Below are 26,534 nucleotides of genomic sequence, written 5' to 3'. Positions count from 1 at the left end.
ACATATTTAATTAATTATATTTAAATTACTTCCCACCCTATTCCCCTAAAAACCCACAACACGCTGCAGAAAATAAATTAATTTAATTAACATAATTATCAATTAATCAATTAATTAAAATTAATTATCAATTATATTTTAATTGACTACAAATTAATAATTAATTGCCGATTAATTCAACATAAATACCAATAAATAAATTACCATATTTAATTAATTATATTTAAATTACTTCCCACCCTATTCCCGTATATACCCACAACCCGCTACAGAATTATATGACGCAAAAATTAAATACAATTAAATTAATTATTAAAATGAACTATAAAATAAATATACACCTTTCACACATATAGTAGCATAAAAAACACTTTAAAAAATTCATATTAACTTACTTACCTCAAATTCGATATTTTTTTTGTCTATATTCTGTCCATTTGATATTTTGTCCATTCTATATTTTGGATTCGATATTAATGCTATTATATTCGATATTTTGCTATTCTATTCAATATTTTTGTAGTCTATAGTCTGTCCATTCGATATTGTGTCCATTCTATATTTTTAACTCAATATTTTGGCCAGTCGATATTTTTTTCTCGATATTATGACTGTATACCGTAGTTTTTAATTCGGCTTCGCTAACCTGGGGCTTCTGATAGCATTGTTGTGGTCTTCATGATTAGAACTAACCAGACTTTGGTACGTTTCCAAGAGATAGCCGTCCAGCCTTTTCTGAACATTATTTCTTGTAAAAAGATCCTTTGGTGCATTGTTAACCCAAAGACCTCTCGGTGCAGCATTTTCTAGGAGGTATTCGATCTTGTTCAGTACTCCATGAATGACTGTTTTTAATTGTTCTTTTTTGGTATTGGAATGGGATTCCCATTCATTAGTTTGGGCTAGTGTCTGTGTTAGTTCTGTCTCCAGTAGAATGGATGGACCCGAGAGGATGGAATTGATATCACCGTCTATATAGCTTAGGCCTTGGTTTTCAGTTGATGGTAATGGATCTGTTGTTTAAAGATTGAAGATGTACGTGTTCTGGTTTAAGATGTATCTGAACTTAGTTCAGTTGGTCATTTCTTGTCCAAGATTGGTGAGAGAAAAATAAGAAAATCTAAAGTTTTGGTATTGCTGGCGGGTTAATTTTATCCCCCTGGATGAATGTGTTATTCGTGTAACACATTTGTTTTGTTTCTTTGGCGCCCACAGCTGTGCGTTGCCAATATGCTCATTAAAAATATTGGGGAAAGTGAATTCACTCTATGCCCAGGGAAAGAGACGATACGATCGTAAGCAGAGCGGTTATGGTGGTCAAACGAAGCCCATTTTCCGTAAGAAGGCTAAGACCACGAAAAAGATTGTATTGAGATTGGAGTGCGTTGAGTCGAACTGCAGGTCCAAGAGGATGCTGGCCATCAAAAGATGTAAACACTTTGAATGGTGCGGAGACAAGAAGAGAAAGGGCCAAGTTATCCAGTTCTAAGTTCCGTCTTTGTTCTCTGTGCAATAAAATAACTTAAAAAAAAAAAAAAAAAAATATTGGGGAGAGAGAAAAAAGAGATTCATTCAGCTTCCAAAATATCAATTTTATAGTCAGTGAGGAAGGAATCACTTCTGTCAACAGTCCAGAGTCTCAAAGAAATTGTATCAGAGACCCTCAACCACACTTTCACAGTATGTGGTATGTCTTTTCTCCGCTCATGTGGTAAGGTGGAAAGTGGTGGAGGAGGCACCTTAGCATTAGGCGTCAAAAAGATGGTAGAAAGGAGGCTAGGAGGAGGACTTCAACATGGGTACAGAAGATTTTCTGCCTCACAAGGCAATAGGTCTCATTAGTGAAGCAGGCAAAGTGGCACTGGGGCCCAGGATTGTGAAGGGCCCACTAAATCACAATTATGACTCTTAAATTACAGTAAGACATAGGGAGAGCATTAGGGCAACACGTGGGAGCTAATTTTTTCTGAAAGGGGCAGAGAGCATGTTTCAAAATTGGTGTGATGGCCAGGCGTGGTGGTGAAGAGGTGAAAGAGGCAGAGTTGATAACATGCTATTCAGGGCTGCAACTATCATTAGTGCAAAATTGCAGTCCATTGGGGACCCAACAGCGTGAGGACCTCAATTAATGGTAAAAGTTTTTTTTGCCTAGTTCAGTTTTTTATGTATTTGTTATTTGATATAGCTCACATTTAGTGTGGCGTATGAGCTACTAAAAAAGTGCTCCTGATATTAGCTCATAAGCCCCACCCTACCACACCTGCTCCCCCAAGTCTTTCCATAAAGTTTTGGAGAAGGGGGGGCTGTCCAACTTCAAAATATTTTGAGTGAGGGGGGTTAGAGTAAAAAGATTTGAAGACCTCCGGTTTACACACATACCCACACCCCCCTGGCCTCATCCTGTGGAATTGTATTCTGTGTACAATGCTGCACAGTAATGATATGCAACCTGAAAAAGGTAATATGACGGTATAATAGTAAGCCTGGAAACCTGACTGTGGCATCCAATGTACTATTGGACCTGCCTTTTGAATATCGAAGCAGCGCAAAATTATGTTTGGACCAAATCAAAGAACTCTGCCTATACTTATACACATTTTTGGTCACCAGGCCTTCTGTTCTTTACATTGTATTTAAACAGACTGAGTCCCTTGTACAAATGAGGGTGGAGCGTAGATTCCAATCCCTGCAAAAACGACTTTTTCTGCAATGGGAATTGTGATAAACATCATACCCCTATAGGTTTCCCCTGATGAATTTCAACAAGTCATTCTTGACAACATTTAGTGAGAAAAAGCATGCAGTAAATTTCGATTGATGTGTGAGTGCTCAAAACACCAGTTCTGCATACAATTAATTCCCCATGATCCAGATGAAAACACATAATAGGAAATATTGACTTGGCTATAAACAGGCCGTCTGGAATTATGTGATCTTGCGGCTGCGGCACTTTTCACATAAGTGTCGATTTGCGGCACTTGCCACACAATCCATCATCTGCTGCATAATCTACAGATTTTAACATTAAAACAAATTCTTTTTGGCTCAAATGGATCAAAAGTTAGTAAAAAGGCAGCAATGCGTGTTGCCGGGCAGTGGAAGGCCCTTTGGAAAAGTTGGTCACTTTTCTGTAGTTTATTGCTAAATATGGGTGTTAAGCTGGTACTAATGAGATGCATCTAATGCCGAGACAGTGTTCACTAGTTTAAAAATGACAAAATAATGAAGTAATACTATCACAAAATGTGCTGCATACTTTGCCTTTTTGTTGCCGCATAATTTGACCCTACCCTGCTACTGAATTCCAGTGGCCCTGGCTATAAGTGGCACACAGTGGTATCTGTATTTACTGGGTCCAGTAAATACCGCACCCTTTCCCGGTGCCCTTGTAATGAGGGTCTGGGAACGGTCTTCTTCCTTTCCTTAATGTCATAGTACTGGCAAAAACTTACTTCTTTTGTTTTTTATAATATTTATGTCGTGTTTTGATACTTGTTATCAAACTATTTTTTCCAAGTCCGATCGCCATCTGCTACCATTACTGTGTTTAAAGCTAACCTTTCAGAGCTTCATCCTTCTGTCTGATTCTAGGCTGACCCTGGTGATGGGAAGCACCTTCCGGTAACCGACTTCCCGTCTGGAGAGATTCGGAAACTGCAGGAGCAGAACTCTGGGCTCCGGGCGGTCATCGCAGAGATGAGGAAGGAGATGGAGGCCCTCTCCGAGCCCACTGGGCCAGTCGCCCAGAGTGAAGCCAAGTCAGACGAGCCAAAGCCAGCGGCGATCCAACACGACTCTGCTCGAGACTGGAGAGACCCAGGTTGGTGTAAGACAGCTTTAGGGTTGGTGACCTGGGAATATTTTGGATGGCACTAGTACACCCAGCAGTACTGTAGCCAGTGCGTCATGGGCCATAGTACAAAGAGTGGCTTCTGTTTCAGTTATAAAACAAACACATTAATAGTCTGGTGTCAGCGGGTAGCGGTGCCGCTGTACCTGCTGCACCAATGGAAGCTGCGCCCCTGTCTGCCAGGTACGATTGAGTAATCTGGGGATGGGATGTCTCAGTAAAGCGGAGCTTGGGATCCTAGGGATTGTTTCAATTTTGTGGCGTTCTTACATGTCACAGGGTCACATTTTGTAGCATAGATGCAAACTAAAGTATGCATTTGGTAAAGCCGCTAAGTCTGAAGCTGGACCTTGGAAAATGGGCACAATGGTTATTTTTGTTTTGCAAGGATGTACTACAAAAATGCAAATAATTAAAAAGGTAAACATGGCGCTGCCCTAAAGCAGTGACCATATTCTTGCAATAACAATGTAAAAAAAAGTAGCCAACCTACTTAATTTTAATAAAACAGTGCAAGTGTTTCTAACAGGAAAATGTGGTTAAAACAGTTGCAGAAGCTCATTTTATTCGTTTTGGTACACATCACGAGAAAATATATATTTACTGTTGCAAAAAAATCTTAACTAAAGCCTTTGAATTCATGTATCCCGAAGTCGTAGTTTAAATACACCAGGAAGACTATGTTTTGGCTCAGATAAGGAAACCCACCGGCCCTGGAACTGAAGCAACCCTCTACCTACGTGGTTATGCGTTTGTGATCAGGCAAAGACACCATCGCGCTCTCTTCAAGAGAGTCAATAGCGAAAGAGTACTTATCCACTGACCCAGGCACGTTGCTGCAGTGTGAAGAGGCAAAATGAGAATTATTATTATTATTATTGTTATTGCATTTATTGAGCGCACAGCTACCCGGAGGTTTCCCGGCGCTTGCCTTGGGAACCCGTCCTGGCTTTTCCCTGTGAGATAGCCCCTACAGGGCATCCCCAAGGTGAAAGCCAGGCATCCCGCCGCAGGGGGGCCGTTGTGGAGATTAAGCAAGCTTAATGCCCAGAGTTGCAGAGTGAGAACCCATGATTAGAGCAGGCACCGAAGCGAGAATTATCGAGTCCATGGACATTTGAGCTCAAGACCCTGCCGCGTCGGGAATTGAACCCTGGTCCCGGGTCTGACCTCAGCTTCCGGGTCTGCCTGCTCTACACCGTGAGCCACACTTGTGTACACACCAGTGAATAAAATGGGTTGACCCAAACACCATCTTTTATGTCACATGTATCTATTGTTATTTATGATTGTTTTTTATTACCTGAGGTTGGTGAAACAGCGGAAGCTGTGTAGGTCACACCTAAAAAGAGTAGAGTAAGTTGGGGATCCTTAGGAGTAGAAGTGGCAGTAGTGGTACTTTCTACACAGAGTTGAGCTCATGGAGGTTAGATATGGTAGTTTAGGTAGATATTAAAAATACACCAGTTCTTTAAGCATCCATAAGGTAGCCTATGTATTAAATAGCGCTGTGCTTCTTGGGAAAACACGCATATTTTGATGTAACATCTCAGCCACTATAGTGAATAACCTTCCAGTTTCTCTTCTCTGCTCTGGTGAATCAAAAGCACCACTCTTCTCCTTGTTATGTAGAAAGTGGTTGAATTGTTTTCCCGTTTGAGGATGTGTAGCGCCCTATTGCTGTTCCAGCTAGGTTTGGACTATTTTAATTACATTATATACATACATTGACATTGGATTGTATTCTCTTGCTTCCTACTATTCATCATTCCCAAGATTTTTGGAATGATCTATAATTACTGGAAGGAATAAAAAGTGTCTCAGAGTGAAAAGTGTTACTGTACTAATTGTCTTGGAGCTCCATATAGTGGTCCTTTAGTGCTCTTAGGCCACTGCCCTTAAACTCGACCAACTAGCCCGGATGCGGTTTATTCCACCCTCCAGTGACATTATCTTGCTGCTTCCCTCTTTTGCCCGGTGTGCTGCTTCTCTCTTTTGCCCGGTGTGCTGCCTCTTTTACCCGGTGTGCTTCCCTCTTTTGCCCAGTGTGCTGCCTCTTTTGCTCGATGTGCTGTCTCTTTTGCCCCGTGTGCTGCCTCTTTTGCCCAGTGTGCTGCTTCCCTCTTTTGCCCGGTGTGCTGCCTCTTTTGCCCGGTGTGCTGCTTCCCTCTTTTGCCCGGTGTGCTGCTTCCGTGCTGCTTCCCTCTTTTGCCCGGTGTGCTGCTTCCCTCTTTTGCCCGGTGTGCTGCTTGCCTTTGCCAGGTGTGCTGCTTCCCTCTTTTGCCCGGTGTGCTGCGTCCCTCTTTTGCCAGTTGTGCTGCTTCCCTCTTTTGCCCGGTTTGCTGCTTCCCTCTTTTGCCCGGTGTGCTGCTTCCCTCTTTTGCCCGGTGTGCTGCTTCCCTCTTTTGCCCGGTGTGCTGCTTCCCTCTTTTGCCCGGTGTGCTGCTTGCCTATGCCCGGTGTGCTGCTTGCCTCTATTGCCCGATGTGCTGCCTCTTTTGCCCGGTGTGCTGCCTCTTTTGCCCGGTGTAATGCCTCTTTTGCCAAGTGTGCTGCTTGCCTCTTTTGCCCGGTGTGCTGCCTCTTTTGCCCGGTGTGCTGCCTCTTTTGCCCGGTGTGCTGCCTCTTTTGTCCGGTGTAATGCCTCTTTTGCCAGGTGTGCTGCTTGCCTCTTTTGCCCGGTGTGCTGCCTCTTTTGCCCGGTGTGCTGCCTCTTTTGCCTGGTGTGCTGCCTCTTTTGCTCGGTGTGCTGCCTCTTTTGCCCGGTGTGCTGCTTCCCTCTTTTGCCCGGTGTGCTGCTTCCCTCTTTTGCCCGGTGTGCTGCTTCCCTCTTTTGCCCGGTGTGCTGCTTGCCTTTGCCCGGTGTGCTGCTTGCCTTTGCCCGGTGTGCTGCTTCCCTCTTTTGCCCGGTGTGCTGCTTGCCTTGGCCCGGTGTGCTGCTTCCCTCTTTTGCCAGTTGTGCTGCTTCCCTCTCTTGCCCGGTTTGCTGCTTCCCTCTTTTGCCCGGTGTGCTGCTTCCCTCTTTTGCCCGGTGTGCTGCTTGCCTTTGCCCGGTGTGCTGCTTGCCTCTATTGCCTGATGTGCTGCCTCTTTTGCCCGGTGTGCTGCCTCTTTTGCCCGGTGTGCTGCCTCTTTTGCCCGGTGTGCTGCCTCTTTTGCCAGGTGTGCTGCTTGCCTCTTTTGCCCGGTGTGCTGCCTCTTTTGCCCGGTGTGCTGCCTCTTTTGCCCGGTGTGCTGCTTCCCTGTGTGCTGCTTCCCTCTTTTGCCCGGTGTGCTGCCTCTTTTGCCCGGTGTGCTGCTTCCCTCTTTTGCCCGGTGTGCTGCCTCTTTTGCCCGGTGTGCTGCCTCTTTTGCCAGGTGTGCTGCTTCCCTCTTTTGCCCGGTGTGCTGCTTCCCTCTTTTGCCCGGTGTGCTGCTTCCCTCTTTTGCCCCTGTGCTGCTTGCCTCTTTTGCCCGGTGTGCTGCCTCTTTTGCCCGGTGTGCTGCTTCCCTCTTTTGCCCGGTGTGCTGCTTCCCTCTTTTGCCCGGTGTGCTGCTTGCCTTTGCCCGGTGTGCTGCTTCCCTCTTTTCCTCTTTTGCCCGGTGTGCTGCTTCCCTCTTTTGCCCGGTGTGCTGCTTGCCTTGGCCCGGTGTGCTGCTTCCCTCTTTTGCCAGTTGTGCTGCTTCCCTCTCTTGCCCGGTTTGCTGCTTCCCTCTTTTGCCCGGTGTGCTGCTTCCCTCTTTTGCCCGGTGTGCTGCTTGCCTTTGCCCGGTGTGCTGCTTGCCTCTATTGCCTGATGTGCTGCCTCTTTTGCCCGGTGTGCTGCCTCTTTTGCCAGGTGTGCTGCTTGCCTCTTTTGCCCGGTGTGCTGCCTCTTTTGCCCGGTGTGCTGCCTCTTATGCCCAGTATGCTGCCTCTTTTGCCCGGTGTGCTGCCTCTTTTGCCCGGTGTGCTGCTTCCCTCTTTTGCTCGGTGTGCTGCCTCTTTTGCCTGGTGTGCTGCCTCTTTTGCTCGGTGTGCTGCTTCCCTCTTTTGCCCGGTGTGCTGCTTCCCTCTTTTGCCCGGTGTGCTGCCTCTTTTGCCCGGTGTGCTGCTTCCCTCTTTTGCTCGGTGTGCTGCCTCTTTTGCCTGGTGTGCTGCCTCTTTTGCTCGGTGTGCTGCTTCCCTCTTTTGCCCGGTGTGCTGCTTCCCTCTTTTGCCCGGTGTGCTGCTTCACTCTTTTGCCCGATGTGCTGCCTCTTTTGCCCGGTGTGCTGCCTCTTTTGCCCGGTGTGCTGCTTCCCTCTTTTGCCCGGTGTGCTGCCTCTTTTGCCCGGTGTGCTGCTTCCCTCTTTTGCCCGGTGTGCTGCCTCTTTTGCCCGGTGTGCTGCCTCTTTTGCCAGGTGTGCTGCTTCCCTCTTTTGCCCGGTGTGCTGCTTCCCTCTTTTGCCCGGTGTGCTGCTTCCCTATTTTGCCCTTGTGCTGCTTGCCTCTTTTGCCCGGTGTGCTGCCTCTTTTGCCCGGTGTGCTGCTTCTCTCTTTTGCCCGGTGTTCTGCTTCCCTCTTTTGCCCGGTGTTCTGCTTCCCTCTTTTGCCCGGTGTGCTGCTTCCCTCTTTTGCCCGGTGTGCTGCCTCTTTTGCCCGGTGTGCTGCCGCGTTTGCAATTTCCGATCCCTGCATTAGGTATTTTCTCATTATTTTTCAATTCCAGTTGGCTAAAGACAAATAGGACAAAACATTTTGCCTGCTTTCTTTGCATTGATATTCAGATGGGCTTCACGCAGTGTAGTGGGTGTTTGACTGTTCTTGGTAGCTGATCCTAAAAAGGCCTCCTGTCTATAAAATTGTCACCTTCTGAGGTCTTGTCCTGTTGTACAGAATATATTCTAAGGGCCAAGGAACGGTATTACATCCATGTCAAGGAAGGGACAATTATCGAAGGAGACTCTTGACTCCATTTTCGGATGTTAGCTCTTGCACCCAGTCTTAAGATCGCCAAGCCATCAACACCTGTGTGAGGACTGCAACTTAGAGCACTCTGAAAACAATCAGTGTTCCAAGGCCAAAATCCCTTACTGATGATTGGTAGCTATGGGCCAACTTCCCTCTGTGTGGGACTATATTGATCTCCTTCAGGGTTGAGTTGTTATACCACCAATAAAGGGTTTACTTTGTCTAGTTGTCACGTCACAAAAATCGACACAAACGTCTGCATCCTTCTCAAACACAGCTGTGGGTCGTAGGTTCATTACCATTGTCAACCGAATTAGTTCTTGCCATATAAATGCCTGACTTGCCTTCTGTGAGTCCACAAGTTCTCCCTTAACCTTTGGTTCCAGTTCAGTCTGAAGTATCAACATTCATGTTTAGAAAATGACCAAGAACTTGATCCTTCGGAGTATCTCTCAGTTCCTCCAGAGTAGTGTTTTTTGGAGTTGTGTCAGGGAGATGGAGCTTGCCTATTCCACAGCGTTAACCCGATGATGTGGGGTCTTCATTTTATATTTGTTTTTGCTCAAGATTCCCCAGTGTAGCTCACCAATGTACCTCCAGTTGCACTAAACCTGAATGGTGACACTCTCAGCACAGGACCTTCCTAATGACCTTACTCCTTCCACATTGGAAACCAGGATATCTCCAGTGTCATCTGACAAGAAATCCACATCAGGCTGCTGACTTAGTGTTTCATATGATGATGCCAGAGGCTTGGTATGCTTTTTCTGATAGATACATCTGCCGTGTGGATTCCTCACCTTGTGAATATCCCCCTGCGTCAGCAACATTCGGAAATTCTTTTGTAGCATCGCGCCGACGTGGACCCGGACGTCATAGAGGCACGGCATCGCTCGCGACTCTGCTGACGTCACCGACGCCTATAATAGGCCCACTCCGGCGTGATGACATCAGTTCCCTTTTTTCCGCGTCGTCGACGCTAACGGTTTTCTGGGATCGTCTGTAGCCTTGGCTGTAACTTTGTTACTTGCTATTTGTTTCTAGTCTCTTTGTCTTCACTTTCTTTCGACATGTCTTCGAAGAAGACCGGGTTTAAGGCCTGCGGAGAATGTAATAAGGTGATGTCCATTACAGATCCGCATGAATGCTGTTTGTGGTCTCTGAGCTCCGACCACGACGTCGAGGACTGCCAATCCTGCAGGAAGATGACACCAAAGGCCCTCCGGGAAAGGGAAGCAAAACTTCTGGTTGCCCAGTTTAAAGAAGGAAAAGAAAATAAGAAATCAAGATCGCGGACTCGACGCTCGAAGTCAAGATCTCGCTCGAGGTCGCGATCGGATTCGTCCTCAGCCCATGCTTCAAGGTCTTCGAGGAAGAAGCATAAAGAGAACCCATGAATCCCGACATCAATCGAGGAAGGAGTCGGGTTCCAAGCCGAAGTCGCAGGTGAAGCTGGTCGAGAAGGTGGTAGTTTCTTTGGCTTCGGAGGAACAGGATGCCGAGGCTGAGTCGTCGCATGCGAATTCACCGAGTTCGCCGAAGCAGAAAGCTGTTCCATCTCCGGACCCATCCCATCCTTCAGGTCAGGAGGATGAAGGTGAGGAGGAGGTGGTTGGAGAGGGAGAGGCTCCGTTGCCCGAAGGTCTGTCGACTCCGGTGCACCAGCCTGAAGAGGAGGTCGATGCCGCTTCGACTCCGCGCCCTTGAGATCAGCCTGGGGGTTCGTATCCAGGCTTCCCAGGTCAAGGTCAGTATCCTTCGCATTTTCTGAATGCGATGTTCGGAATTTATTCAAGGGCTATGTATCCCTCTGGTGCTCCTTCTGGTCCCATGGGTCCGATGGTATATGGTCTGGGTGTTCCTCAATCCTATGCACCTGCGCCCTTTATGCCGGCTACGACGCCGCATTGGCATTATCCGAATCCTGCGAGGCCTTCAACTCCGAAGCCTTCGACGCCGATTCCGTCAACGCCAGTCCCATCAACTTTGAAGCCGAACCCTGATCGACGTCGTGGATCTCTTCTTCGTCCGACGTCGGGTTCGAATGTGAAGCAAAGATCAAGGCGTGAGGCCCAGAGGTTGATGGAGGAGGAAATATATCGTGAGGAAGGCGAACTACAGGATTCTGAGGATCCTTTTGAGGACCTTTCTGTTGCTAGTGGCCTGGAACTGTCACCTGATTGGGACCTTGCTTCAGTTTCTGATGAACCCTCAAGGGATGTGACGCCTTATCATGTAGTGATAAAGAAGGCTGCAGGCTTGTTGAACATTGCTCTACCAACTGCAGAATTTAAATCTAATCTGCTCACGGAGGTCCTTCATTCACCTTCTTCAGTGTCTGAACCATTGTTGCCCTTTAATGATGCCTTAAAGGATCCAATTTTGGAGATTTGGAAAAAACCTGTATCGGCTCCTGCTGTGTCTAGGGCAGTAGCTAGGAGATATAGGACAGCTCCTGAAGACCCGGAGTTTTTATCCTCTCATCCTCTACCAGAGAGTTTGGTGGTGCAGGCTGCATGTTCCAAAAGATCTACGGGTGCATTTCCGCAGGTCCCAGCGGAAAAAGAGTCGAGAAAGCAGGATCAGGCTGCTAAGAAGGTTTTCTCTTCTATCAGTATGGCTTTGAAATCCACGAATGCTACCTGCTTGATGGGGCGTTATATCCACGCTCTTATGGACACTGTGAAGCAGTTGGTGTCCTAAGTGCCTGAGGAGAGTAGGAAAGACTTCCAGGAGGTAATCTCTGATACTCAAGCTGCAGCAAGGCAGGTTATTCAAAGCGTAGCCACAAGAAGAGCTGCATGGCTGAAGTCAAGTGAGTTTGACGGGTCTGGATTGTTTGGGAAAAAAGCAGACACTGCCTTGGAACGCTTTAAAGACAGCAGGGCGACTGCGAAGTCGTTGGGCCTTCAGTCCAGGGGCACTTTTGGTAGACGTACAAGAGGATTTGGCAGATCTTCTTTTCGAGCCTATAAGTCAACCCAGCAGCAGCCGCAGCAGCAGCAAAACACATTGTATAGATCTTATAGAGGCAAGCAGAGGTCCCGGGCTCGGGCCGTAACACTTCCTCCCCCTTCTCCTCTTCCCCTTCCCAGCCCCCAGCCTCCGCAGCAAAGCAGCACTACATCCTCCATTCCGGTTCATGTGGGCCCAGTGGGGGTCCGGCTTACCCATTTTCTTCAAGATTGGGAATTGATAACATCGGATCTTTGGGTTCTCAATCTTGTAGAGAATGGGTATGCGCTTCCATTTCGGGAGTTTCCCCCAAATTATCCTCCTTGCCAGGGTTATTGTTCGGAGGACCACCTGCTTCTCCTGCAGGAAGAAGTCCTGGCACTGTTTCGAAAAGGTGCGATAGAGGTGGTTCCGGAGCAGGAGAGGGGTCAGGGATGCTACTCCCGGTATTTCCTGATCCCCAAGAAGGATGGCAGGCTTCGGCCGATTCTGGATCTCAGGATCTTGAACCTTTACCTGAAACAGGAGAAGTTCAAGATGCTCACCCTTGCTCAGGTTCTTCAAGCGCTGCTGGAAGAAGACTGGATGGTGTCGCTCGACTTGCAGGATGCGTATTTTCATATCCCAATCCTGAAGTCGCACAGAAAGTATCTCCGTTTCACGGTTGGGTCGCAACACTACCAGTTTGCGGTCCTTCCTTTTGGTCTTACTACTGCGCCTCGAGTCTTTACTAAGGTGATGGCTGTGGTGGCAGCACATCTCAGAAGGTCAGGGATACCTGTATTCCCGTATCTGGACGACTGGCTGATCAAAGCGGAGTCGCCGGAGAAGGTGCTCCATCATCTGCAAGTGACAACTCAGTTGTTGCACAGGTTGGGGTTTTCGATAAATGTACCCAAGTCTCACCTGGTGCCCTCCCAGCGCAACCTGTTCATAGGTGCGGTACTAGACACTACTGTATGTCGTGCATTCCCTCCTCCTCAAAGGATTCGCGACATACAGGAAATGATTCCTTTGTTCTTCAATGGAGCGGTTGTTCCAGTCCTGAAGGTCCTTCGTCTGCTCGGTCTGATGGCTTCTTGCATTCTATTGGTCAACCATGCACGCTGGCGCATTAGGGCGCTCCAGTGGTGCCTCCGCAGGCAGTGGTATCAACACAACGGAGATCTCAGGGAGCCAGTGAGAATCTCCAGAGAAGCTGCAGCGGATCTGTCTTGGTGGAGCGTGGAAGGCAATCTGTCGCAAGGAAAGCCTTTTCAACTTCCTCCATCGGTGGCCACGGTAATAACGGATGCATCCACTCTAGGGTGGGGTGCTCATCTGGGGGATCTGGAGGTCAAGGGTCTTTGGTCTCCAGACGAAAGGTTGCTCCACATCAACCTTCTAGAGTTGCGGGCGATTCGTCTGGCGCTCAAGGCCTTCCTCCCTTCCCTTCGCTGTCGGTCGGTTCAGGTCCTTACGGACAACACGACCGCGATGTGGTACATCAACAAGTCCTAGACCCTAGCGCACTGCCCCAGTGTGCTATGATCCTTATACCTGTTGATAATTCATGTGGCCCCCATGTGGGTAGGGATGTTCTCCTGCACGGTTCCTGCATTTGAGACAGACAACATTCATCAAAAGCACACACCCCCCCGATCCACAATCCGCATTCTCAGAAATGAGACATGGCCCTCAATGCCTCACACGCTACCCAGGCCAGTAGAAAGTTACAAGCACTAATTTGTCCGCATTACCTGCGCACTTCCAAAATTAAAGTTGTTATCTCTATATTTGAAGGGAGACCTTTCAGTAACGAAATAATTTTCTCCTTGACTCTGGAGGTGTCTTCCAAGTGATGAAGCCTTGAGAATGTGCCCATTATGGCCGTATAGGCCTCTAGCCTAGAGTGGTCCTCTATTGTCGCATGCACCCGTCACCAATCTCTGGTAACACACATCTTGCTACCTTTTTTAGTCTGTTTTGTTCCGGCGCTAGCACGTGTTGCACCAATGCCTCATAACGTTTGTTCTTACGTTTGACTGTCTGCCAAGAATGTACTAATGTACCTCACTCGTACTATTTAAGCCATATAAATCAGCACACATGACCCATTCTCTTCCTGTAGTGCCCAGATTGGACCTCTTCTACTGTCCTCTCATGTTGTCACATTGCTTTGCGTAACTTCGCGTTTGCTTAATACGGAGATCACCTATGGTAGTGTCAGTTTTGTCCCCCTGTTACATGTTCTGACCCATCCTGCAAAGGCTGTGATAACCAACGCCAGGAGCATGGAGCTGCAGAGACCTGCAAACCAGGTTCCTATCACCTCTGTAATAATAAACAGCCTAATCGGCGACGAGCCTCTACACTTGAATCATAGATCCGTCATTTAATGCTTTCCTGATGGGATAAATCTATTTATGCTCCCCACGAGTTCGGCTTCAAGATGTAAAGAGTTCATGCACTAATGACCATATGCAAAGCAAATACATCCTTGTGGTCCCACGCTGTTCAGGGTTAACTTTTGATAGCAATATTACCATCGCCTCAGCACAACATACCAGAAATGATGGATGAAGGCACATTTCAGACACCACCCATAATACACTCTTAAACTGATCAATGATGATACTAACCATCAGATATTAACAGATCTAATTCAAAATTAAGCTATACATTGCATGGCTGTGTGTGATATAGAGTAACTTCTTAACTCATCCCTAGGCTTTCCTGTTTTCAGTTTCTATTTTTGGTAAATTCTGGTGGGGTTTTTTCAGTGTTTTCAATATCTTAAAAAACAGTTGTTATCAGTGGTTACTCATTTTCGCGCCACTAAAAACAACAGAAAAAGTGTTTTTCCGGTGTTTATGGAACGTTCTGCTTTTATTATTGCTGGCTTTCTGCACTGAAAAACATGGTATACAGACAGTGTACTTATAGTGTATATGAGGTCCAAACAGATTTTTGCAAATTAATCTTATTGTAGAACACCATACAATACTTCTTCAGTGAGTCTTGGGGTCATGTGCGCTTGCTCTTTCCTTCCCATGTAAACTTCTGTGAAAAGGCCCTCTCAGCATTCATAGCCCCTAGGGCTGAGAACCATCAGCTAAGGGACACAGTTGGGATGACTCTTTCTTTGATGCCACATAAAGCACAGAATTATAAATATTAGCATTTTAGTTCCTGTGCATAACAAAACAGTGCACCAGAATGATCTAAAAAGTCAATAGCATCCCTCATTAACTCTGAAGATTGTAAAGATGCTTTCAGCATACCATATAACAAGTGGCAAGGATCTCCTACAGGGAATCACTTCAGCTCGGTTATCAATTTCGACAGGTCATCATACAACTTTTTTATATACGTAGCTGAATGACTGCAAATACAAACAATATCACTCCAATCTTTGTTGAACTTGGAAAGAACCTTTTTTGTAGAGCATTACAAGTTAGACTGCGTTCCATGTTTTCCAAAAGTCTGGTGTCATGTTTTCACCACTATTCCAGATGCATGGTGATATATTTACTTGTCACTATACCTTGCATTGAATGTTTAAAGCCTGAGGTGTTGGCAACTCACCTACTATGAATACTGACCCACTAGAAACTATGGCCTGATGTATTAAGGGTTTTTACCCATTCTCTGTGGGTAAATGTGATGACACATATTAGGTAAAATGGCTGGTTTCATAAAAATCTTTCCTATCAGTGAAAGAATCAAATGCAGCCAAAATATCAAATATGAGTTTGATATTTCCTGATTAGTTTATAAAATAATTAAACTAGACCTAAAACATAAAACTAAACCCTGCATCTTTAGACCAAAGGCCACAAAACTGAAAAAGTAAAAGGAAGAAGAAACAATATTTTAGTGGCATCTCTAAAGAACAAAACTCAAGCAGAATAATGTTACTGCTAGCTTGTATAACAAAGTTACATTGTATTGACCTCTTCAGGCAGAAAAAAATTACTCTTTCACTCTCTTTTTCCTTTCTTTGAATGGCATTTAGTTTGTGGTTGTTCAGGTGTTTTTTCAGTGTTTATATGTTTTCACCAGTGAGGGCTATTTTTCTTTCAGTGGGGTTTTATCAGTTATTATAGGTTTAAACCTAAAACCCCACAGCCTACTCATCCCCTTACAATTCTTCCCAGAAACACATCCTCCTCACGGGCCTTCCAGACTGATGTCAAAGTTATCCTCCTATGAAGACACGTCTAACTTTACTTCATGCCCTCTCCAATCTCTGTATGCAGACCTTTCCTTAATGACAATGAATTTCACTTTGACTATGGAGGTGTCTGCCCAGTGAGTTCATGCTGTTGAAAGTCTGTCACTTATTGCAGTATACTCTTACTACCTGTGCGTGGTACACGTGTGTGACATGCCCATATTACATTACTCCTGTAACACACTGTATGCCACCTTTGACGATGTGTTAGCTTCCGCTACTTGCACAAGTGCCACCTTCACCTACATAGCGTTCGTTCATGTGTTTTGACTGTCTGTCATGTGTCGCTGTAATTTACCTCTACTTGTACTTTCAGCACTAGTTACCAGTACCCCAGTAACTTTATCCCCTTGTGATGTAGTTTGGTAACTCCTGTAATGTTACTTCTCAATCCTCAACTCGACAGGAGCAAAGATGTACATCAATTCAACCTTTAGTTATGCTTCCTGATTTACTCCAGTTCTAAAACACGACTCTCTTACCTCCATCTAGAAAGCTGGAAAGAGAGCTCCCTGGGATGGGAAAGTGTTGACCTTAGGTTGAAAATTAGCTCAACATGCGTAACTATGGCTGTAAATTACAAACTCAACAGGAGCAAGGATGTTTGCATCAACTCAACCTTTAGTTATGCTCCCTAATTTACTCCAGACCCAAAACCTGACTCTTACCTCCATCTAGCCACGTCGCAGTGGAGGAATAAAGTAAGACCAATTCACCCATCAATACCTCATCCTTGGGTAGCCACCTAGGCTACCTGATCTAAGCCGTGGGGGTACCGCCTTAGCTATCCATAATATAGCCACTAAATATGTACTACTAATTGAGGTAGTACCAGAGAATTCCAAATTTCATTATTGTTAATTATTATTTAGAGTACTTCGGTTGATCACGAATATACCCAAAAGTGTCAGAGCATAGCCCTATATAACCAGATAAGTTGCCTGAGATAACTGTTACAGGAAAAGAACAAGCAAAATTAGCAGGCCATAGAGTTGAAGCAACACAGACAGAAGGCACACAATCTCAAGCGCAGCAGGTACAGACTGTACAAGCCAAAGTAAGAATAAATATGACAACATTTTCAAATGACAAAATAACTTCCTGGGGAGGAATCCTGCAGCACTGTATCCATTAAAGCCGGCCCACTGACCACAGTGGGACAAACCAAATTACCCTGCGCTTTCCGTCGTGATGTGTGATCCTACACTCATCTTGATGAAGACCTGTAGTAATAGAAATTGAAAGCCATCAATACCTTTTACCCGCCCCCCCACCACCCCACACTGCCCCGTTCACTCCATGTTGTCGACCTTCACTTTGCTGCTCTCCTGCTGAAAGACAAAAACAACACATAAAATTCCCCAAGCCCACCACCTCCCCCTCAACCCCCCACGCAAAGAACAAAGTCGCCCGTGAGGAGAAGGGCGGGGTAGGAGAGCGCGCTCTTCACATGCATGCGCGCTATTCGACCAGCGGCCCAGCGCGACCCGGAAGGCCAGCGGTGATAATCGCGCTACCTGGCGTGTGCCTTCTGATCCAGCTGTCCTGCAGTGAGACACAAACAAAAGCGTCAAATGCCCCCCACACCCCACCCCCTCCCCCGCATCCACGTTGTACCGGAAATATAAAGTCCAACATCTGCACCAAAGTCGCCGATCCCCTTAATAATACATAGCAAGATACGTAAAGCCTGCCTCCGAGAACAGTAAAGTGATCCATGTGTAAAAGTATTGCTCCTAAGCGCACCGACGCCTACGTGTCGACATCGCGCTAATAAAATGCATAACAGCAAAATTGCTCAAGGGGAACCCACCTGTCCATCAGGATCGCGATAGGGCAAAAGAATCCCTTCCCCACAGCGCGGTAACGTTGGGGGGGGGGGGGGGGTGAGCACGCGCGAAGGAAAGACAGGCTTCCGGCAATATATATTCACCCAAGAAAGTCCTACGTGGGCCCCAACCACGAGGACAGGGACCAGCGAGGCCCCCGGGGCCGGAGCCAAGAGCGAGCACAAGGCAGGAGGGAACACATTCCTTCGGCCCCGACTGCAGACTCCGCCCCTTCCCTCCCGGCACGGGGTCCGAGGGAGGTAGCAAGGGGGCCAAGCCAGGCAACCCCCGCAACCCGTCGACTGCCCCAGGAAGAAGAGTTCAAGTTCAAGTTCAGGAATTTATATAGCGCACTACTCACCCAGAGGGTCTCAAGGCGCTTGGGGGGTGGTGGGGGTCATTATTTATCGAATAGCCAGGTTTTAAGTTCTTTTCTGAAGGAGATGTGGTTCTGTGTAAGGCGGAGGTGAGTGGGGAGTGAGTTCCAGGTCTTGGCCGCCAAGTAGGAGAAGGATCTACCTCCCATGGTGGATCTTTGGATACGCGGAACTGAGGCGAGGGCTTGATTGGAGGATCTTAGTTGGCGGGTGGGTGTGTAGAAGGACAGTCGAGTGTTGAGGCATTCGGGTCCTAGTTTGTAAAGGGCTTTGTGTGCGTGGGTGAGGAGACGGAACGTTATTCTCTTGTTGACGGGAAGCCAGTGGAGGTATTTTAGGTGGCCGGTAATGTGATCTTGGCAAGGGATGTCCAAAATGAGTCTCGCTGATGCGTTGGAGCCTTTTCTGTAATTTGGCTGTGATTCCAGCGTATAGTGTGTTTCCATAGTCCAGTCGACTCGTGACCAGTGCGTGGGTGACAGTCTTTATTGTCTCCGGTGGGATCCAACAGAAGATTTTTTTGAGCATACGAAGTACGTTGAAGCAGGAGGATGAGACTACGTTGACTTGTCTGGTCATCGAGAGTGAGGAGTCTAGGATGAAGCCGAGGTTACGTGCGTGGTCTGTGGGTGTGGGTGCTGTGCCCATGTGGTATTGGGTTCTCCAGGCCTACATATTCCGCAAAACCCGCTACACCATATAATAGACGTTGGCACGGAAACTGAAAAATACAAAAGACAAGTTTATTAAGACCCCATGGGGTGGTGGTACATTCCTACAGCACCCTTCGGTAATGCAAGAAGTATCATACCGAACATCGATGCGAGACATCTTTTATACAGTTTTACAGTAATAAAAAGAGTAGGCGGAACACATTTGCTCAGTTTAGGTACATATAGGGTCATTTTTGGAACACAGCCAACTCATGGGAGGAGTTACAACACCACTGGTCAGTTTGGAGGGACATTCCTAAGTGATGACTGTCCACTAGTACAGAGGGTTTAACTGCGCATGTGCGTGCTTGACCAACACTAAAAATAGCCTGTTGCTGGGCAAATTCAAGTGGTCAGTGGTACAGAGAAAGGACAAAAGGTATGCTGGCCACGAGGCGACGCATTCATATAAAATGGCCGCCGGTGTGTTCAAAATGGCTCCTGAACACCATAGTCAAGTTAAGGGGAAATACGTGTAGCAAAGCTTAACGCTAACCCGATCACCGTCAAATTACGACACCCAGAGCCGAAGGCCACCATGAGTTGTCCCAGGCAGAGGGGGATGATCCTAGGATGAGCACCTCCGTTTTGTCTGAGTTAAGTTTTAGGCGGCTGTTTTTCAACCATTCGGCTACTTCTTTCATGCCTTCGTGGAGATTGGTTTTGGGGTGTTAGGGTCTTTGGTGAGGGAAAGGATCAACTGGGTGTCGTCCGCGTAGGAGATGATGTTAAGGTTGTGTTGACGCACGATGGGTGCGAGTGGACTCATGTAAACGTTGAAGAGGGTGGGACTGAGTGATGATCCTTGTGGTACGCCGCAGATGACTTCGGTGGCCTCTAATTTGAATGGGGGAAGTCGGACTCTCTGAGTTCTCCCAGCGAGGAACGAGATGATCCAGTCCAAGGCTTTTCCTTGTATGCCGATGTTGTTGAGGCGTTGTGTGCTGTGACAGACTGTGTCAAAAGCGGCGGAGAGGTCGAGTAGAATGAGGGCCACTGTTTCTCCGTTGTCCAGTAATGTTCGGATGTCGTCTGTCGCTGCAATGAGGGCGGTTTCAGTGCTGTGTTTGGCTCGAAATCCGGACTGAGAGGGATCGAGGGAGTTGTTGGATTCAAGGAAGGTGGCGAGCTGGCTATTGACGGCTTTCTTAATGACTTTGGCAGGGAATGGGAGGAGGGATATGGGGCAGTAGTTCTTGAGTTCAGTGGGGTCTGTGTGGGTTTCTTCAGGAGGGCGCTGAGTTCGGCGTGTTTCCAGCTTTCTGGGAAGGTAGCAGAGTTGAAGGAGCAGTTGATGACATCACGGAGATGGGGTGCGATGATGGAGTCTGCTTTGTTGAAGATGTGGTGGGGACATGGGTCGGTTGGCGAGCCAGAATGGATGGAGTTCATTAGGCGGATGGTGTCTTCTGTGGGGATTGGGTTCCAGGCGCTGAAGTTGTTAGCGGGCGGTGTAGGTTCGGAGGGGGGTGGGGAGGGTTGTTCGTTGGAAATGTTCTAGAAGCTGTTATGTATGTCGGCAATTTTGTTGTAGAAGAAGGAGGATAACGAATCGCAGAGGTCTTGGGAGGGAGTAATGTCGTTTGAGGCTGCGGTGGGGTTGGTGAATTCTTTGACGATGTTGAAGAGTTCCTTGCTGTTATGGGCATTGTTGTCGAGTCGATCCTTGAATGCTGATTTCTTGGTGGATCGAATCAGTTGGTGGTGTTTGCGGGTGGCTGCTTTGAAGGTGGTCATGTTGTCGGTGGTTGGGTTTTTTCTCCATGTTTTCTCTAGAGTACGGCATAGCTTCTTGGAATTCTTAAGGTCATCGTTGAACCAGGGGGCCTTTTTGTTACCTGATTTGATCTGGTGGTTTTTCAAGGGTGCTAATTCGTCAGCGCTGTGAGTGATCCATTGTTTGAGTTTGGTGGCTGCTTGGTTTGGGTCCGATGAGAGGGTGGGAGGGTTTTGGTTGAGCGATGTGAGGAGTTGGTTGGTGGCGATTTTGTTCCAGTTTCTTCGAGGAATAGGTTGTGGGGGGGTCGAGGTGGTTTTGTAGCTGAAGTGAACACAACTGTGGTCTGTCCAATGGAGAGCTGTGGTGCGATCGAAGGAAATGTGTTTGCTGGAGGTGAAGATTGGGTCGAGCGTATGTCCGGCTACATGGGTGGGGGAGTCAACAAGTTGTTTGAGTCCGAGATTGGCCAGGTTGTCCAGAAGGGTGGTGGTATTGCTGTCGTTTATGTTTTCCAGGTGGAAGTTGAGGTCTCCTAGTAGAATGTAGTTCTCGGAGGCGAGGGCATGTGGGCTTATGAAGTCAGTGATGTCTTCGCTGAATTGTTTACGGGTTCCTGGTGGTCTGTAGAGGAGGGTGCCTTTAAGTGTGGTCCTGGGGTCGGTGTGGATCTGGAAGTGAAGGTGTTCGGCGGTAGCGAGGTTATCGTCGGAGCTGGTCGTGATTCTGATGGTGTTCTTGTGGACGATGGCGATGCCTCCTTCTGTTTGGTTGGTGCGGTCTTTTCGGATAATCTTGTAAGCGTCCAGGATGGCTATGGTGATGTAGGGTGCTGATGATGCATTCATCCAGGTTTCTGTAAGGAAGGCGATGTCCGGTGAAGCATTGTCGAGTAGGTTCCAGAGTTCAGTGGCGTGTCTGTGGACTGAGCGGGTGTTCAGCAGGATGCACTTCAGGTGGTTCAAGTCGGAGTTGTGTTTGGAGGGCGTGGATTTGGTGTGGGTCTTGATGCAGGCGAACTTGCAGGAGTGGCAGGCGAAGGGACCGTGGGCGCGACCCCCGGTAGCTTTGTAGCATTGTGGAGTGCGTCCGGGGTTAAACATGCCCCAGAAGAAATGCCCGATCGAAACATTGGGAGGTTGTGTGAGAAAAAAAAAAAAAAGGGTCGCACACGAGATGGGGAAGAATGGAACCGAACCAAGGGAGAGGGGGGGGGGGGGCTCCCGCCGCTCGCCAAACTCGCAGGGCCCCCAGGAATCCCCGGCCCCTTCACCCCACACTGAAAACAAAATTACAGCTGAACCAGCAGCCTACCTCGCCTCCCTCAGCGCACCAGTCCCTCCCCCCCACCGCAACATGAGCAGCAACGCAGCGCAGCAGGGCGACACACGGACATGTGAGCCCCCCCCCGGCCCCGCAGAACGGAACCCCCACACCCCTCTTTGAAAAACCTACCACCCTTAACCCTGCAACAAACCCACAACGTCCCTCCTCACCTTATGCGAAAAACCGCAACGGGCAGTCACCCGCTCGGGGTCCGGGCAGGGGTGGGAGAGGGTCACGCGAGCAGAAGCAGGAACAAAGAGGGCGCTTGACCCTCGCACCCTGGGCTATATAGCCCTTCAACCCATCCCCCCATGCCAGGAAGTGACATCACCAGGGGACCACTGGTCCCCCCAACCACTAGACCGCTCAGGGTCCGTGCCATCCTATGGCACTAGGGGTGGCCGCCCTCGTAGGTGGCCACCTTTGGTGTCCCGGGGCAGCCTATCAGATGCAGCGCACAGCTCCAGGTTCAGGGCCCTCTCTGAGGTCATGTCCTGATCCTCTCTGAAATCATAGCCACGCTCTAGGCCAGTATTGTTATCATTTGTTCTTTGATTACAATTAAAAATATGTTCCCTTTAGGTTATGTCGTATCTCTGGAGGACGAAGTACGAAGTTTGAAGCAGAAATGTAGGATTGCAGAGGAACACATTGAAGAATTGTCCAGAGCTCCAAGAAAATCACCCCCGGTGACGCCTGTGCCAAAAGTTTCAGCTGAGAACGCTTACATCCAGAGCCACGTGCAGGCCTTGAATGAGACCATAGGTATGTGTGCAGAGTGGTAAAGGAGAATTAAAAAAACACCGTACCCTTAGAATATGATAACTAAAAGGTGAGTTGGCAACACATGACCATCAAACTAATAGAAAGTGCATAGACATTTAGCAGTAGGAAAACGATAAATACTTCTGCTATATTCCATGTGTGTTTAGTCACACAATTCAAGCACAGAAAAGCACAAATCCGAAATCAATCAACATTGCGTTAATAACAACATTACCACCTTAGCCAGAAATGCTAAACACTCAGTAGAAAACGAAATGAACTGCACGGCCCCGACAATCTGTGTTAGAAAACCAACTAGATCTACTAAGTCAGTACCTGAGGGCAACTGTAGCAAGATCTCTTGATGGTTCCCAAATCTTGATTCAAAGTAAGAAGTGATGGTAAATGTGTTGCCCAGGAGCGCTCCCTTTGTTCTTACATAATATAAAGACCTTTCTCTTTAATGATTCTCCACCACTGTTGTTGATAACCGGGCAGATAGTGATGTTAGCTGTAATTTTCTTTTATGTGCTTGGAGGCATTTCAGTTAGTGTTGTGTGAAATAAAAATGATCTAAAGCAAATTAAAATCAGCGAGATAAATCCTGAGATTACTTACTGGTAATTTTCAATGTTCAGATATAGCCCTGTGTAAATAAATAAATAATAAAACTTTGTCTGATTAACAAAAATCATTAAATCGTTAGAACATGGAAAACCATATGCTCAGTAGTAGATAAGTTAAAAAAATATATAAGAAAAGAGCCCACTAAAATGTAATCAATCTCAAGAAATATGCTACAAATATCGTGATGATTTAGGGATATCATGCTGTACTAAAACATTGCTACCACATAAACACATCCTAAAAATAGCATATCAGTTGTCAATAATCACCATGGATTCAGAGGACATTTAGATGGCCGATAAAATACCTCCGTGCATACATATCATCATTTCATTATTCCCCTGTTTTGGATCCAGGTCAATAAAGTGCCTCTGTGGTTAATTCACCATACTGAACTACATTATTAAAACCACTTTTTATAAGAATTAAACGATGAACATTGTAATCAGTATTGGATTATTAAGGTGCCTAAGCGCTACATCTCGGAGCTGCCTCCGTACTTAATTCACCACGCTGAACTACATTATTAAAATCACTTTTTATAAGAATTAAACAATGAACATTGTAATCAGTATCGGATTATTAAGGTGCCTCTAAATCAATAAAGTGCCTACGTGATAAATCTTGATGCTGCACAAAGCTATGTGCGCTTTAATTCTATGGGCAGCTTTAGGGATCAATAAAGTGCTTCCGTTCATACAAGTCATTGCTGGTAATTTTCAATGCTCAGATACAGCCTGTGGTATTTCTATCACGCTCAGGCACTCTGTTACCCTGAAACCCTACAAAGCCATATTCCATATGTTCTCATGCCTCCTCCTCAACAATAACATAGAGTTCTGTAAGACAGAGATTGTGCCTCTTGCATTACTTCTCTAGTCAAAGACCCAGGTCATCTCCACAAACCGTGGCAGTGATTAAGCTGCTATAAGGAAGCCGAAATCAAGTATTCAAATTACTGTTAAATATTCCAAATATTACCCTTTATTCCTCTTTCTCACCCCAGCCCATATACCTCACAATACATCATTTTGGTATGCCTTTCTCTTGATCCCAAGAAGTCAAACTTACCTCATTAGACCACCAAGGTGCATATTGAAATTGAAACATCTGTTTTTAATGAATAGGGACACATTTTAACAAATTAAGCCGGTACACTTGAGTCAAAATCTAAAGTCTGCTTTTCACCTACATTTAGATAGTAATGTGAAGCTAAAGTAGAAAAAGCTGCCATGCAGTGGGGCTGCAAATATCCCCGAGATGCCTCTGACCCAAAAGCAGCCATAGTCCAAGTCCTCTCTCGCGCAGGCCTCAGAATGAACAATGCCATCTTGTCATTGGCACTTCCAAAGACAGTCTTTACTCACCTACTCAAGGGGAGGAGGATGTCATTCACCCCAGCAGTGCTGTTACAACATTTACAGACAGATCTTTCCACTGACCTAGTCTGCCGAAGTTTCAAAATCATTCCATTCCTCTTTACTTACATCCAGCCTTCCCTCCTCTTCTGATGTAAAATCAGTGAAGTCTCCTATTCTCGATGGAAAGCAAGGATTAGGTTATAAAGAAATTCAGGACCCGACCAAATTACTAATCATTCAAGGATTACCATGAGATAGGGAGGTCTGCAAGCTAGTGCCCCCAGCAGTCAATGCATCATACTGAAGCTATTACCACCATGGAACGTAAGTTACGGGTGGGAAACACCCAAGAGGGGTTTGAATGGATGTTCTCCGAGAGAAGCCAGAACCAAGCCACTGGTCTAACTGCTTGTTGAAGATGAATTGTGTGTTTGTTATTTTACCGTTTTTAGAGTGTTTCATACCATCAGAGATATGATGGATTGGTAAATACTTCTGCACCTCCCTAAATCACTTGTTCACATGTTGGTACTGTAAGCAATTTGCAGTTAAGATGTTATTTTTCTCTGGTTCTGAATGTGGCATAGTTTGCTAAATTTTTCCAAATTCCCATATTTCTTTCTTTTGAACTCGTAGGCTCCCAGCAGCCCCTAATTGATTCATTGTAGAGAAATTGAAGAAATAAACTAGTTAGATCCTTGGACCTGACCATCTATGCACTAGATGTACCATGCGGTTACAGCCCTGACCTCTTACCTCAGATGTTGGCTGTAGTGGTTTGGAGCGATCGGTTCTGCAGAGAATAGAGAGCCACTGGAAGCCTTCTGTCCGAGCCCACAACCAGCTGATGCACCCCATGCAGCACCACCACAAGCACCCTTGCTTGCTGTCTTCAGATCAAAACCAGCAACCTGTGAGTTAATGCGAAAGGCAAATACGTTCTGACCATGGAGACAGTAGGGTATCTGCTTATCAGTCTCCTACCTCTTGGAACATAAACATTAACATGACATGTACACATTTGGATTAATCTCTAAATATATCTGTCAGCGCCAGATCAAATTGTCTGCAAAATATGCTGAAAATTTCAGGGGCCTAACAAAAATGATGTGAGAATGTAAATAGCCGGATCAGTGGGTTTGCTCTTGTGTTGCCCATTGCCCTCTGTCAAAAGTGAGATTCTGCCCTGGAGCCAATCTGGCATTATTTGGTGTGCAGTGCCTGTGATCCTGTTTCACTTAGCCTGTTCAAATAAGATATTTCCTCTATGTTGTTCGTTCTCATAATTGCCTGATAATGTATTAATGATGCAGACATTTGCAGTGCACTGTATGCTACAGCTACTTCTTTCCAGATGGGTGATAACGGACGTTATTATGGAAAACAGTGACCCTGGAAGAAGGAGAACCTACTGTTGCCCACACCCCAAATTTTGGCATATGTAATGATCAGGAGGAAGGGAGTAATCATTGCAAGTATTAATAGAAATATCAACAGAAATCAAATTAGTAGCTATATATGTAAAACTTCTTGGATCAGTTTTGTGGTCTCAAAGCACTGTAGATAGCACACTTTTCAGACTTGTTGCTCTCATTTAAAAACATATTTCGGCTTCCTTTCACAAGTTCCCTGAATAAAAAAAGTTGTTCATTACATTTTAAATGTCCACCAGACACAAATGCATAATCTCACAAGTGCACTAGAACTGCACTTGCACAGAAAGGAGCCAAGAAGCCTACGTTTAGGGGCATTCAGCCCTTGACAGTGCAAGGGAGTGGCCTGTGTAATGTTCAAGGAAGGACAGGCCCGTTCCAACCCCTGGAGTGACCTTTCTTCTCTCTTAACCTTTAGTCCTGAGGTGGAGTTACTGAGGGACCCCTGCGCCG

General features: G+C 46.6%; 1 protein-coding gene across 1 annotated transcript in view; it reads left to right on the top strand.

Moving 5' to 3' along the window:
• CCDC57 (coiled-coil domain containing 57) overlaps nt 1-26,534 on the top strand; it is an 817,765-nt gene that overhangs the window by 470,690 nt on the left and 320,541 nt on the right. Inside the window, exons 11-12 of the mRNA XM_086931199.1 lie at nt 3,592-3,820; nt 22,478-22,660. Coding sequence (XP_086787325.1) covers nt 3,592-3,820; nt 22,478-22,660 — 412 coding nt within the window. The remainder of the gene's footprint in view (nt 1-3,591; nt 3,821-22,477; nt 22,661-26,534) is intronic.

Source organism: Lissotriton vulgaris, chromosome 7 (genome assembly GCF_964263255.1).
Source record: "Lissotriton vulgaris chromosome 7, aLisVul1.2, whole genome shotgun sequence".
Classification (NCBI taxonomy): Eukaryota; Metazoa; Chordata; class Amphibia; order Caudata; family Salamandridae; genus Lissotriton; species Lissotriton vulgaris.
The sequence above is the reverse complement of the archived record's forward strand: the minus strand, read 5'-3'. Positions and strand labels throughout refer to the sequence as shown.